This window comes from Electrophorus electricus, chromosome 9 (assembly GCF_013358815.1).
Source record: "Electrophorus electricus isolate fEleEle1 chromosome 9, fEleEle1.pri, whole genome shotgun sequence".
NCBI classification, from domain to species: Eukaryota; Metazoa; Chordata; class Actinopteri; order Gymnotiformes; family Gymnotidae; genus Electrophorus; species Electrophorus electricus.
The window spans coordinates 21,234,714-21,250,546 of NC_049543.1; the positions used below are offsets into that span (position 1 = coordinate 21,234,714).

General features: G+C 47.0%; 1 protein-coding gene across 5 annotated transcripts in view; it reads left to right on the forward strand.

The window, feature by feature from the left end:
* The window catches only part of LOC113585882 (glucosidase 2 subunit beta-like), a 91,461-nt gene that overhangs the window by 35,362 nt on the left and 40,266 nt on the right, over positions 1 to 15,833 (forward strand). For all 5 annotated transcript variants that reach the window (XM_035530072.1, XM_035530074.1, XM_035530075.1 and 2 more), the window contains one exon: positions 6,525 to 6,597. In XM_035530072.1, the coding sequence (XP_035385965.1) occupies positions 6,525 to 6,597 (73 nt within the window). The remainder of the gene's footprint in view (positions 1 to 6,524; positions 6,598 to 15,833) is intronic.

A 15,833-nucleotide genomic window follows, 5' to 3' on the forward strand; every position in this document is an offset into this window, starting at 1 on the left:
TTTAAACTGAAATATATAAAACAAAAACGTGACTGGCAGGAGGTCATTGTAGACAGGTCCAGAATACAGTTTTTCAAACAGGTTTTCTAAAGTACCTAATAGAAATGTCATGATGACATTGCTAATATATATATATATATATATTTTATTATAATCTACATATTTCACAGTTTATTCATTTATTAAGATAGGATCAACCTATGCAGCTTTAAATTACAGCAAATATTCAGCCTGTTCCTTATACAGGTGTAGAGGGAGTGAAAAGTAAAGTGAAATACACAAACTTTCCAAAGAAACAGGACCTTTCACACGTTGCTTGCACAGCTGATGAAGGAACTCTGTCTGAAAGGCCCCGTTTCTCTGGAATCTCTGTACAACATTGTACATTGTACAATATTTCTATATCACTTACTAGTTATGTTATTTATTGTGTGTGTGTGTATATATATTTCATACCTACTTTTGTATATTTCATAATATGTTAATGTACTTGGAAACTACATTGTGGTGTAAATTGAATGTATTTATACACCACAGTTATGATGTAATAACATTAATGCATTTTGTTGTCAGCTTTTCAGCTGAAACCTGAAATATTGCAGCTACTGTTGCTGCTAATGCTGCTGACTGTTTGTGGCTGTGAGTTTGCTAATTAAAATTCACCATGGCATACTGTTCATAGATATCACCGTGTGTGTGTGTGTGTGTGTGTGTGTGTGTGTGTGTGTGTGTGTGTGTGTGTGTGTGTGTCCATGTATCACACCTGAACGTCACCCCATCAGGAGACGGTGGGCTGAGCAATATGACTCACTGTCGATATTTTTATAATGTTCGGTAATCTAATATTTGTAATTTACAGCTTAGAGCTGATGGTGCCTTCCCTCCCTCTTTTGCTCTCTAGGACTCTCTCCTTCTCCCTCCTTCTCTCTCTCCCTCCCTCCCTCCTTCTCACGCTCTCTCTCTTTCTTCAACTCCTTCATCGTCCTCCCCCTCTCTTCCGCCTCCTCGTTGGCGTCTCAAGGAGAGAACGCGAGGGGGCACCCTGTCATCCACGCCGCCGGGTGCGACCCCTCCGCCGCGAGGCCGCACCGGCGGCCGCGCGGCCCCTCACCCAAAACCCGCCATCCTGTGGGCTGAGTGCCAACAGATCGGGCTCCTGCAGAAACGTGTCCTCTCTGGGGGAGGCCGTGCCTGTCTGTTCTCTTGGCCTGTGCTCGCGAAGCAACTTTTTAAAATGTATTAGTTATTCATTTATTTATTTTGCACTTTAAAATAAAAGCGCCGGGTGACCCAGGAGAGGGTGAGGGTGTATTGAGAGCCATAAAGGGGCCGCCTGAAAGATTAGTGTCACCGGTGAGCGGTAATATGACATATGACAGTAACCCTCTGGGATCCAGAGCTGGCTGTTATGTTTGATATGTTGTTTTCTGTTGTGAGTATGAATTACTGTACCATTACGACACCATGCTTTTTTATTTTTCTTCTTTTTCTTTTTACACTTTTACAGTGTTAGACCACAAAGAGTTAAGGCAGGCGGGCTCCTTCTAACTGAGGAGGAAATTGTGATACGCTTAAAGCTAACAAGTTAACTAGCAAGCTGGTACGATTGGTGCGCAGCGGAGTGGCGCGATCTGTTGTTATGGTTACAGTACGCGTTTTGTGACGTTTTAAAAATAATAATTTAAAAATGTGTGTATATATATATATATATATATATATATATGGTGTGTGTGTGTGTGTGTGTGTATACTCCAAAAAAAAAAAAAAAAAAAACCTGTGTGAACGGCGCCTTTGTGTCCGTGTAAAGACTGCGACTCGGCGGCGGACCGTAGGTGAGGTGTCTGGAGTGTCTGGAGGGTGTTTGTTTCAACCGTCCGCACGACGTGTGTACACCCAGAGGAGTGAGAGGACGCTAGGCTGTCCCAGCTATGCGGTGCTGCCGTGCAGGCTTCGCTGTGGATTATGGGTCAGAGCAGCTAAAATAAAAGTAACGCAAATGCGTAATGGATGAGAGAAGAACGTTCCCAAAGGAAAGCGGACGTGTACCCGCGCCCTGAAATAACACACATCCTGCTTCAAGCGTTTTTAGAAATGCCTGTTATTATCACGTACAGTAGTTTTTAAAGTCATCTTTTACTCCCAGCTGACTGGCGCTCGACGGACAGATAGCACTGTACCAGGCCGCAGTGCTCCGTGTGCGCAGCAGGAGATTTGAGACTAGGATTCTCTACCAAGTGGGTCTGTGGGGGTTTGGTATGGTTTTATGCGGCCCTGCGTAACGTTTAGACACTTCGCTCTTCTAACTTTAACCTCATGCTCAGAAATGATACGCGTTATGTCAAAGTGACATCGTAACTGACAAAAAAAATATGCGTTATTGCAACCCGAGGTTAGCCGGCTTCAGCGTACACAAACGCTTACGCAACTCAGGTTTATGTCAGTTGTCATGAGACGCTTACGCAGGGTGTCGAGGCTTTACGGACACCGTCCTTAAGTGATGGCTAATGTTTTATTCAAAACGTGCTTTCTCACAGATTCACTCTTAATAAAACGTGACCGACAATAGCTGCAGATGAGTCGTGCGCACTTCGGAGTGCGTCGATGTTGTCAAAGCTCTCCGGTTGCCATCAGCCCCTTGACTGACCCCTTCCCGTGTCCACTCGGGTCCATCCCGACCAGCGACGTCGGTATAGCAATACATGCTGGACCATCGAACGTACGTTTCCAGTGCACTGCAAGGCGTCGACTCCAAACTGTTACCTGTTATCGCCTTCATCACAGTATTTATGTATGTATTTATTTATATTTAATGTGGAAAATAGAAAGATTCACACATGCAGAAAGAAAAGATGATAGAAATAGCACCCTTTTTTTTGCGCTCTCTCTCTGTTTCATGTTTGCTGTCTCTTATGGGTACATAAATACACACACACAGACGCACACATACAGAACTGAGAACTGGCATGATACATTACAAGCCCTCCATCAGAGGTTATTAGTAGGAGATTTGCAAGTTAAATAGGCAGCATTAATTATACATGAATTAGCATGCCAGAGGTTGGGTGAGTATTGAAAACGAAATATTGTTTGTTGGTACATTATTTTCATCCTGACATTTTCGTGAGGGAAAAGTGTATGAGCACAGTAGCTGCAATTATGTTTTGTGAGAGTGTGTGTGTGTGTGTGTGTGTGTGTGTGTGTGTGTGTGTGTGCGCGCACAAATATTTTTAAAATATACTTTCACAATGATTGTTCCTAGGTTTTGTTGTTATGGCGCGTTCTATACTGTTGTCCCAGCTGGTGTGTAGCTGCTGTCTCCTGCAGGATCTGGGGTTTCAGTATGCTCCTGCTAGCTGTGATACTGTTTAGTGTTTAAATTTTGTGCAAAGTTTTTAAAAAAAGCCTCTATAAATACACTGCCAGTAAAGCTCAGAGCTGATACAGTCATGGAATCTGGATCAGTATGATGCAATACTACATCAAAGACCAGGGACAGACCCTGAAGAGGTAAGAGACAAACCTCCAAACCTGACTTACAATCTTACAGTGTGTGTGTGTGTGTGCCTGCCTATGTGTGTCTACAAATTTATGTGTATGTTGTGGCGGGCTCACATGTGCGTGACTGCTTGTATACCTCAGATAGGAAGGTCAAAGGTCACGAGTGGACCTTGCTGGCCACTTCACTAGACACACAGGAATTCTAGACTGTTCTAGAACAACTATGACCCGGCCCGTTCAGCTGGTATGAGCGGATCAGCTAAAGCAGTGTTGGAAGAGTTTTTCGGGATGTCCACGTCACAACACGTGAAATACCCCCAAACTATCCAAGCAGTACCGGTCCTGTGATTAGAAAACGACGCTTATTGGAGGAGTTGGAGGGAGGCTAACAGGAGTCGCACATTGCCACGGCTGTGTTATGAACTGTAACTGTACGTCTACAAGGTGTTTGTAATAATGTGGCTGGTGGGTGTATAAGGAGGTGATAAACTGTGATTTTCTCTCTCTGCAACTCTGTATGTATGTATGTATGTGTGTGTGTGTGTGTGTGTGTGTGTGTGTGTGTGTGTGAGAAAGACAGAGACCTGTGTCTTTTGGTGGCTCTGTCTATATGAATAGTTAATATGCTCTTGCTAAAAGTATATTTGGACATCGGGATTCTTTAGCCAACCCCCAGACCAGTCTCAGCTTTTATTCAAAAAAAGAAAACTTTATTAAACATTTTAGCAAGCACCATCACCTCAGTTTCAGTCCTCAGGGACACACTGGAGGTTCACACGGCCATTTAGCTGTACTTCCTCTCTGCCTTTCTCACTCTCACTTCTTTAGTTCTCTCGTTCTCTCTCACAGTAATAAACCCACATGTAGATTTCGAGAGGCTGATTCAAGGAATTATGTATCATTCCCAAATACTTTCAGTTCAGTGTCAAACACACACACACACAAAGACGCACACGCATACACTCTCATTCCCAACCCAAACGCACACTCTTGCTATTGACCCAAATCCGCCCTCTCAGTGGAGCTGAACAGTGAGAAAGGCAGAGATACAAGACGCATACACAAATACCTTTAGAAATACAGAGTCTATGGTGTTTGGACTACAAATTCCATAGTGCCCTGCATTCACCTCACATAGGCAGCTGGTTGTATCGCACCAAGTTCCTTTCACACCTGGTGTCTATCAGCCAGTAAATGGATTGCTAGTTATTTCAGTAATGGAATGTTTTCTAAACGTGCACGCATTTATAACACAACTTGGAAGCTACGCTGTGCTATATGCCCCAACATATGTGGACCTCTCCGAATCATTCCTGTCGGAGCATTAACGTGGAGCCACCCCAGCCCCGAGCCACCGCTGTCCTTGGAAGGCTTTCCACAATGTGATGGTGCCAAACTTGGATGTGAAGGCCTGACTTGAAGCCAGCGTTCTAATTCCTCCCAGAGACGTTCAGGGGGCCTCCGCGCAGGTGCAGGAACAAGCCTTCCTCAAGCTGTTGCCAGAGCTGGAAGCTTAGAATTGTCTATGATGTCTTTGCGTGCTGTAGAGTCAATGTCACTGGAACTGTGGGACCTAACCCCTCACCCTTGAAAAAAACAGCTTCAGCTTTAAAATATGGTTGTTGCATTGTTATATCTGTGCATTAAATACTTAACTGTGCCAAACACGGTTTTGTCACAACCCAGTTTGTCCACTGGTTTTTCATTCCCAGCCTCAGTATCAGACAGAACTAATCGGTCAGATCCTTTTCTGTTAAACGAACAACAGGGGTGCTCAGCGAGCATGTAAGTACCTCCGGTGTTCATCTATCTGGAGGTATTTTAGCGTCAGCTTCAGATCGACCAGTGGGTCTGGACCAACGAGAGCCGAGCTCTCGGGGGGGGTTCCCATCCAATCGGATGCTCTGGATGGAGACCTGGTACAGTTTGCCATGACATATCCAGGTTTGCTGCACTTCGCAGAACCTACGCTGAATGAAACCACACAGTAACAAACCACCAAATAATATTTTCTTCCCCTCAATACTGAAACGACGACAGAAGCCCAGTTCCACTTTGTCTTCCTTTTGTTGCTCTCCCTCCCCCCCCCTCTCATTTCCTCTCTCTCTCTCTCTCTCTCTCTCCCCGATGTAAATGTGCTCTGTCGCGCGCTAGGCGCTTCATGGTTCGGCCTGTTTGTTTTGATCATGCCTGCATTTAGCTGATAAAGTCTCCCTCGCTGCAAAACAAAGTTTGTTTGGCAATAATTAGAAATAGAGGGGAAGGGAAAAAGGTCGGTTTGCCAGTTTATTAAAGCCTTTGCATTGGTGTTTGACGGGAGCCGATTTCTCCGGGGCTGAGCCTTGCAGCGCTGCGCCTGGACCTTCCTGGAGTGAGTTAGGGGCAGAGGGGGGCCACGGGGGCGTGGGCTCGCCATCCCACAGCCTCAGGCTGACTGCCCCTGAAAATGCTCACCTACTTTCCTGATGCACTTCATTTGTGCCTAATTTCACTCACCTGGGGTCACTTTACTGCCAGTGGATTTCACGGGGGCCCTTCTGAGAGACATCTGCAAATGCTTTAACAATTTATCTTTTGTTATTATTTTATTATTATTATTTATCTGTTTTTTAATAAAGTACTTTGAACAATTGAATATAGTTTATTTCATATGAACCACAGTACATGTTAACTCAGACTTACCAATCATTGCATAAAAACTGTAATAGACAGCTGCATAGGCCTTCTACAGCCCCTATGTGGAGTGTTAAGTAGTCACGATAGCACATGGTATCGTATCAGACATGAGCAAAGCTTCAGGCGGCGTGTGGCGCTGCTGGCAGAACCTCTCCGTCCTGCAGTCTGGAGGCTTCTCCGAGTAATGAGCCTTATGCAGATAAATGACTTTTTGCTCTTTACTCTCTTTACCTTAGTGTGTCAAGCTGTCAGCCTGTTCTGCACAAAGATGTGGGAAGGAAAGATCTTATGTGCTGTCTGTGCTTTTGACCTTGGGGTCTTTCTTCCTTCCCTGTGTGTGTGTGGTATAGATTCAAAAAGTACATCAAGAAGCAGTCAAAACCCCTTCAGATGAAAACGGCATTATCAAAGCAGCGCAGAGTGGTAAGTCATATTCTCTCACACACACACACAGACAGACACCTCATTACTCTGTCTAAGGTGCATATATATATAGACACACACACACAGCCACACACAGCCACAGCACTGCTGTGACCGTGCTTCATCTAAAGGCTTGGTTAACTTTATTTTCTGCCTCATACTGAGTGTGAATGACTGTCTCTACTGATAGAGTCCTTACTGACACGAAGGTTTTTTCACTAAGGTGTTGACATTACTTGCGGTAAAATTGCAATTGTTTTCAGTATCTCAATCCTGTTGTTTGGTGTCAGAGATTAATTTTAATCCTGTTAATAACCAAAACTCCTCATAGTTTTTTTGTCTTTTTAAAAATTTCCCACCCATGACTGGCTCTTGTTTGTTAAGCATTGGAGACGACCTCCTCCAATGCTGTGAGCTGGGGGCGGAGTCTAAGCATTGGAGATGAGCTCCTCCATTGGTGTGAGCTGGGGGCCGAGTCTAAGCATTGGAGATGACCTCCTCCAATGGTGTGAGTTGGGGGCGGAGTCTAAGCATTGGAGATGACCTCCTCCAATGGTGTGAGCTGGGGCGGAGTCTAAGCATTGGAGACGACCTCCTCCATTGGTGTGAGCTGGGGGCGGAGTCTAAGTGAGAAGTTTTGCTTGGGTTGCCAAAAAAAACAACGTGGAACGTTGAAGAAAAAAAAAGTTAGGGTTGGGTCAGTGTGACTCTTTCTCCGGTAAGAGAGTCAACACTGCTACCGAGTGTTCTGGGTGGTAGTACTGGGATGTGGAGTAGGAGCTTCGCTGTGGGTATCCGTGACTACCGTCCTGAACCCAAGCACAACTTGTCACAGAGCTTTGCAAAACCCTCTCTTCTGCCTTCACACACCTGCTATGCATTCAGTTGTTGGAGTGGGTGTGTGTTACTGGGTGGGTGTGTCAGTAGTTGTGATGGGTGTGTCTTATTGAGTGTGTGTGTCAGTAGTCGGGGTGTGTTTGTCTTATTGAATGTGTGTCAGTAGTTGGCGTGGGTGCGTCTTATTGAGTATGTGCTTCTGTAGTCAGGGTGGGTGTCTTACTGAGTGTGTGTCAGAAGTTGGTGTGGGGGGATAAGTAGAGTGGAATATCTGCAGGAACAAACCTGCCGGGTTCTGTGCTTTCTTTACTGACAATGGTGCTGCTAATGTAGGAAGCAGGAAAACACACTGGGCTGGAATATTGGCAGGAGTTTACCTTTGGGCTAAAAGAACTGATTGGTTTCTCTCTCTCCATCTCACACACACACACACACACACACACACACACACACACACACACACACACACACACACACACACTTGCATGTACGTGTGCGAGCAGGTGTATTTATGGGTAGCATAAAACTCAATATATTTGCTGTCAGACACACACACATGATTTAGAGCAGTTCTGACAAACCAGCTGAATTAAAACGGAGTGAGCAATTTGTTTAGTGTTTAGGACCTGTCCAATCGCCTGTCTGCTGCCTTGGCATGTCTGGGTGTTCTTGCGCGCATGTGTGTGTGTGTGTGTGTGTGTGTGTGTGAGAGATGCCTCTGTATATCTCTCTCTATCCCTCTCTCTCTCCCCCCCTCTCTCTTTCTGATAACAGATGGCTTGCCTGCATTAGGAGTGATTTATTTCCCCATGGATGCTGGATACATCCAAAATAGGCACAAGATGTTTTTCTCAGGTGGAATATTCATACTGGGCTCTGCAATGACTCTGTCCCCTAGTCAACATATTATTAGCCTAATACTACAGGGGTGAGAGAGCACGAGAGAGAGAGAGAGAGAGAGAGAGAGAGAGTGGAAGGAGTTAGAGAGGGTGGTTGACGAGAAAAGCTGGGGTGGAGAGCGAGTGCGGAAGGAAGAGCGAGGGAAGGACAGCTACGCACTCTTTCAGCTCTGCGCTGTAAAAGAAGCAATCACCACCCTCCCATGTCCAGCCCCACCCGCCTACATCCAACACCACCCTCACACGTCCAGCCCCACCTGCCTACGTCCAACACCACTCTCCCACGTCCAGCCCCACCTGCCTACGTCCAGCCCCACCTGCCTACGTCCAACACCACCCTCCCACGTCCAGCCCCACCTGCCTACGTCCAACCCCACCTGCCTATGGCCAACACCACCCTCCCACGTCAAGCCCCACCCACCTACGTCCAACACCACGTTCCCACGTCAAGCCCCACCCACCTATGTCCAACACCACCCTCCCACGTCCAGCTCCACCCGCCTACGGCCAACACCACCCACCAACATCCAGCACCGCCGTCCTATGTCCACCACCACCTGCCAAGGAGCTCTGATCCCCTAAACCTGGGCTAGGGCTGATATATCTCTCTCTCTTTCTAATGTTGTGGTGCTTTTTTGTTTTCCTTTTTATTTATTTATTTATTTTTGGTTCTCATCATGTGGCTGCTACGCTGTTTATCACCTAAACTCCTAAAGCTGAATATAGAAATGTATAAAGACATGTTTACTCAGTGAAGTAATGACTCAGGCAGGGAGACTGACAGACTGACACGCAGAAGGCAGACAGCCCATTGTAAAGAGGAGACAGTCATTCATTTGCCTTACACCAAACTCACAGAGAGATGACTGTGAGGACAAGATAGCTCCAAGATTAAAGCCCGGATTAAATCCCGCGTTCGTCAACAAGAGCCACAGTCTGGATTAAACCCCACATTCGTCATCTAAGCACCACAGTCCTGATTAAACCCCACATTCGTCAATAAAGCACCACAGTTCAGAGTAAATCCCATATTTATCCATAAAGCATCACAGTCCAGATTAAAACCCACATTTATCTACAAAGCACCACAGTCCAGATTAAACCCCACATTCGTCAACAAAGCACCAGAATACAGATTAAATCCCAAATTTATCCACAAAGCACCACAGTCTAGATTAAAACCCACATTCGTCAAAACAAAGCACTACAGTCAAGATTAAAACCCACATTTGTCAAAACAAAGCACTACAGTCCAGATTAAAACCCATATTCATCAACAAAGCACCACAGTCTAGATTAAAACCCACATTCGTCAAAACAAAGCACTACAGTCCAGATTAAAACCCACATTCATCAACAAAGCACCACAGTCTAGATTAAAACCCACATTCGTCAAAACAAAGCACTACAGTCCAGATTAAAACCCACATTCATCAACAAAGCACCACAGTCCAGATTAAAACTCACATTCGTCAACAAAGCACCACAGTCCAGATTAAAACTCACATTCGTCAACAAAGCACCACAGTCTAGATTAAACCCCACATTCGTCAACAAAGCACCGCAGTAACCATCCAGCTCTCTGCTGCCCTTCTGAGTCTCCGGTTGTGTAAGCGTGTCTGTCCAGCGCAGCAGAAAGGAGCAGGACAAGGGCCAAGGAAGCGCAGTGGGATCTCAGTGGGCTCGATGTCCTCCCATCCCAGCCACCAAGTCTGGGAAGGGATGAGGGTGGAGTCTCCACAGTGGGGGGGGGGGAGGGGTCTTAGCAGCGGGGATTCTCCTCCCTGGCACTGGAATGTTGCTGTAGGTCTCTGTCCCAGTTCCATAACCTGATTACTTAGACCTGTGGACAACACCAATATCTTTTTTTTTTTTTTCACTTTATGGATCCAAGTCATGAAGCAGAATGGATGGGCAGTTTCTTCTCCCCTGTGGCCGCATTCGTGTTGTGGTGATGGTGACACCCCTTCCTGTAACATCACTTCCCGTCACACCCCTTCCTGTGACACCACTTCCTGTGACACCCCTTCCTGTTCTTGAGTCAGAGCAGTAGCTTCAGGAACGCCTGTTTCCTGCAGAAACATTTTTAGTCCTTTTCATTGTAAATAATGGATGGAGGTGGTGACTAAATCATGATGAGGCCACTGCAGAGATTTGCTCCTGAAAAAAAGGCAATTTGGAGCTCTTGCACACACACACACACACACACACACACACACACACACACACACACACAGTTATTGTTCGTAGCACAAAGGAGGGCCATAAATAGAACCTGCAATTCCTTGAGTGTGTATCAGTTGTTTTCAAGTTATTGTTGTTTGCCTTAAGAATACATTTAGAAATATATGTAATATAAACCCTAACATGCTGTCTTCACAGACGAAGAGTAGTTGCTGTAAATAAACTCCGTTTAGTGCGGTACACTGTGTAGGTGCACAGCCCCTCTGGTGTCACACACAACAAGCCCATTCATCACCTCTCAGGTCCTGACTGCCGGACCACCGCTGGCCGGAAGTGTTTTCAGCCAATCCTTACGCAGCAATGATGCTGATGTGGTGGTGGCTCACACCAGTTGGTCAGCAGCGGTGTCGGACTTGTTACTGCTGGACTTTGGGGGGCTGGGGAGGTGCTTCGTAACGACAGTCAACTGACCACCAATCAAAAGCCAGGGGACGGCCGGCGCAGGTGGCGTTCGGCCATCCCAAAGATATTGTCCTCAACCGCGCGCCTATAAATTTGACCTACAAGGTAGGCGTTTCTAATAGCGCGGCACCGGGGTGTATACGAGCCGGTGTGCTTCGCACGGCCCATCTGGGAAATATGTGGCCAGTCCACATTTCACCGTAAAACTGGTCTTGCTTCCATGCCGTGTACGTCGCCCTGAGGTCAGTGGGGCGGGGTCTTCCGCTCGGGCCTGGAGCCCCCGCCTTTCAGGGGGCGGGGTCATACGTGCTGCGTCATACACCTCACTTCTTCATAATTTTCACTTGCACAGAAATGTGGCCAACCGATAATATTTTTTTCTCCCCACCTCTTATTTTTCTGAGCGTTCTAGTCCGTTTGCGTGTGCGACCGTATTCATCACAGGGCGAGTCTTGGATTAGAGGAACAACGTCCACCCGGTGGCGGTACGCGAACGCTGACGTTTCACCTCTCTTATCTGCGCACATCTCGTTGACCTTTCTGTGCTCGCTGTTCAGTGGCGGGTGTTGACAGTGATGGTGCTGATGGTGCCGAGTCACTCTCTGGGACTGAGCACGCGCGCGGAGGTCACCTCCGTGCGTCTGTTACCTGCCACTCGAGTGGGAGCATGCTGGCGTTGATGCTCTGGCGTACGCTGTTCTCTCTTTTCTCGCTTTTGCTTTTGTCTGTATATTAGACAGGAAATGAAATTCTTAATCTTTAAATCTCCCTTGTACCCCCCCCCCCAAGCCCTTCTAAATATTAACGATTTTCCATTATTATAATTATTACTCTCTAGTTATTCATCCATTCTGTGCGTTTAAAACACCTTCGTCATTCATAATGTAGGGGCTTTGCCTCGCTGCAAATGTTCCTAAATTAGTTCTAGTCATTTAAATTTAATTAACAACTTATCTGCCACGTTAAGATGTCAGAGTCTTTGCTGTTTGGAAAACGCGGCCTTTCATTTTTCTCGCCGAAATGTCGTTGACATCTTTCCGAAGAATTTTCCCTGCAGTAGAACACGAGGACTGCAGGGTTCCAATCAAAGGGAGATGATGAAGTTATTACCAAATGTACCCTAACCCTATTCTAATCCTAACCCCTTTCTAATTCTAACCTTATTCTAATCCTAACCCTATTCAAATCCTGTTTATTCAGACTCCTAAACCAGTTCTAATCCTGCGTGTTTACATTCTGTGTGTAAACAGTGACATGGCGTTCACTTGTTCTGTTCTCCAGAACACTGGATTTGAATTGAAACAGTTATTATGAAGGGAAGCTTGAGAACTCTGCCACTGTCCTGCCCATCTGTGTGTCTCCGTGTCTGTGTGTCTTCAGTTGGCGCACAGTAATCGAGCTGGAACCTCTCACGACTCATAGGGACCTAAGAGACATCGGTGCCAAGGCAGGCTGCAATCAACGTTAGCCAATCAGGGGGCTGAGAGATGAGGGGCAGGGCCAATCAAAGGCAGGGCCAAAACACGGACAGCGTGCCAATATCAATTACTAAACTAGGAATGAACTGGTGAGCTTGGCAATAGCGATTGTTAACCCTAGAGCATGAAAGACCGTGTTAGGGGATGAGTCATAAAGTTAAACACCTTAGAAATGTTAAACTGAACAAAAGACCCATTCACACAGGTGGGCCTGTGTTTGTGTAAACACATACCATTAACAGAAGAAAACAGCAGCATAACTGCACTTTCGCTAAAGATTTAAACCATCATTAACGAAATGTAGCCCGAAACAAAAAGGCAGAAACTCCCTGGAACAAGCAGGAAGTACAAAGGTCTGCATTACAGACCAGCATTACAGACCTGCATCACAGACCAGTTTCTCAGACCTGTGTGACAGACCTGTGTTACAGAGCCGGCAGACCCTCACCGGGTACGATGCACCACACCTGGCGATGTCTGTGCACTTCAGACTTCAGAATTTGTAGCCAAGTAAAGAAAAATAAAATGACATGTCTATTTTTGCTTAATTTGTCCCAATATTTTGGTCCCCTGAAGAAAAAAAACCTGTGTGTAAAAGAGGTGTGATACCTGCATATCAGGTTCTCTTTATATAGACACAAACACCCTCAAATTAAGGCTGACACGCTGCTCTGTAATCTCACAGACGTCTTTTCGTTTTGATCTCAGCACGCCGGATAGTCAAACAACCACTAACAACAACAACAAAAAAAAATCCACTGTCACCATCCAAAACAGCCGCGGCAGGTTCTCAGTGTGCTAGCCGTGATCCCCACTCTTCCTGACGGGTTCCCCTCCCTGCCTGCCGGGTCACTACCCCGCGGCCCCAGCGCTGGGAACGCGGGAAAAACGTCGCGCCCGCGGTCCGCCAAGCTCCAACAGGAGGCCGTTAGCTCCTCTGCCGCCACCCGCGTATACCCGCGTGAGGCCGCCCCGGCGCCCGGGGGGGCGTGGAGGAGAAACAGGCGTGTGGGGGTCACCAAACGCCCTCCCCGCTGCAGAGAGGAGAACGAGGTGGCTGTCAACTCCTTCCTGGCATGAATGCTGCCTGAATTCTTTCTCTTTCTTATTAAATTGATGACTGCATTTGCTTTCCAGTCCTGCTGTAGCCAAGGGGACACATAAGTCAAAATTGGGAACTTTTGTAGATTGAAAATTTTTTTTTTAAGAAGGTGTCTTTTTTTGCTTTTGTTTTTTTGTTTGTAAGGGTTGAGCTATTTTAAGACTGGGGCAACTTGCGGAGTGACGCACTGAATTACTCGCGGAGACGTTAAAAAACCCCAGAAACCGCACCCGCAGCCAATGAAAGCGTTTTGCTCGTTATCCCGAACCGAGCCCCCGGAGGGCAGTGTTGAAGCGGTGCCGCTTTCTGGCGCTGCCGGCGTCTCCGAAGGGATGCCCGGGCTTCCGCGACGCCCTCCGCCTTCCCAGCGCTACTCTTTATGCCGCCCCGCCATCTCCGCGGAGCCTTTGCTGGATACTAACCAGCTGATCGGGGACTAGCGGGGAGAGCTGCTAATTAAAAACTGTTCAAACCAGTTCCCGGCGCGTCTCGTTCTCATTAGTGTATTTGCGTGATCCTGGTGGCCCTGTGGGTGTGAACGAGAAGGTGACAGCCGTGACACCGCTGCCTCTTTGGGCCGAGTCCCGCCAAGTCCCGCCAAGTCCCGCCGAAGCTCCAGCCCATGCAGGAGCGGACCCTGCCTGTCTGTTAACCGTGACAGTCCAGAAGGCACTAATGTCTGGATTTGTACTAGCATTTGAAACTACAGTCCAGTGTTTAATTGGGAATTTTTTATGTGCATTCATGCTGGGTAATTGTCTGAAGTGGGCACGGCTTCCTAACATCTTGCATCGTTCGTCTCTATAAACGTGTACGCTCTTTGGCTTACGTGTTACAATTGTGTTATTTACTACATCGTAAGAAAACGTGCATGTTTGCCTTTTGTAGCGACGGATCAAGTTTCTTGTTTCTTGAGCAAAACATGTTAACATTTCTAACAATATTTGACTAAAATCTTTTCATCTAAAACCTTCCAGATAACATGCTGGCCAGTCTTACGCCCCAAAACCTTTCCCATTGCATTTTGCCGTCTTGCGGGGAAGCTGAGCTGTGGTGAGCGGCGAACGCAAGTCTCCTAGCTCGTACCAACGTCTAGCCTCCCAAAGAGCCAGCAGGAAATGACGGGGCGTGCACCGAGGTGATTGATCTGTTGTGACTGGCACACGGTCGTCGGGGAGACCTCGGTGGAAATGGCCTGTCGCCAGCCTCGGTGCCGCGTATCAGTCCCGAATCCTTTCCTGGCGCCTTCCTGTGTTCAACGTTTGTCTTTCCGCGAAGGAACGGCGGTCCTTCAAATCGAGCGCTGGCCCCTGTGACCGCGGAGAGGCGGAAGCCACGGCTCAGCCTTTCGTCTGTGATCCATCCGACGGCGTCAGAACTAGAATTAACGCGCTCCCGTGCTGAGCGTCTCGCTGCACGGAGAGCGATGGCAGAGAGATATGCTTACAGTGCGTTTCCCTCCATCTGGATGTCTTTTAACTAGGAGGATGAAGGAGTGCTGTTGGTGTGTGTGTGTGTGTGTGTGTGTGTGTGTGTGTGTGTGTGTGTGTGTGGCGGGGGGGGGTATAGGTGCTGAGGGTTACCTGTAGGTGTGTTGAGGGGGTCGGTGGCCAGATGTTCAGCCTGAACACTTTAGGAGTACCAGAGCCTCATGGGTTGCTGGAGGACAAATATCAATCTGATTTAGGTCCTTAGTTCCTAAGTGAACCTCATTTCCCATGATGCCGCAGTCTTCTCAGAAACGCCAATCTGCAAACCTCCTCTGGGGCTTTAAGTTAAATATGAGCTTTTTGTGTTTTAACTTGCAGCTTGTGAGAACTTTTTTCAGTTTTAGGCTTTTCTTATTTTAAACACATTTGTGTGTGTGTGTGTGTGTGTGTGTGTGTGTGTGTGGCAGGGCAATTGAATTCATTTTTCTGTTTCATTTCTTCCGCTTTAAAGGGCTTCTCTGAAGAAAAACCCCAGAGTGGGTGTGGAAGTTCTACTATTTTTGCGTTTTGTGTTTATTTTTAAGGAAGTTGACACTTAGCCCTGTGCGAGTGTTGATTTCTATAACACTACGACTGTGGCGTGTGGTTCCGGTTCTCATCGCTCTGAGCAGAGCTCCATTCAGTCCCACAATGCTTTGTGTATTTGGAACCGACCCCATGACTCTGGACCTCCACTCTCGCTCCGCCCAGGGTTTGTGTGTGTGTGTGTGTGTGTGTGTGTGTGTGTGTGTGTGTGTGTGTGTGTGTGTGTGTGTGTGTGTGTGTGTATATGTGTGTGTGTGTG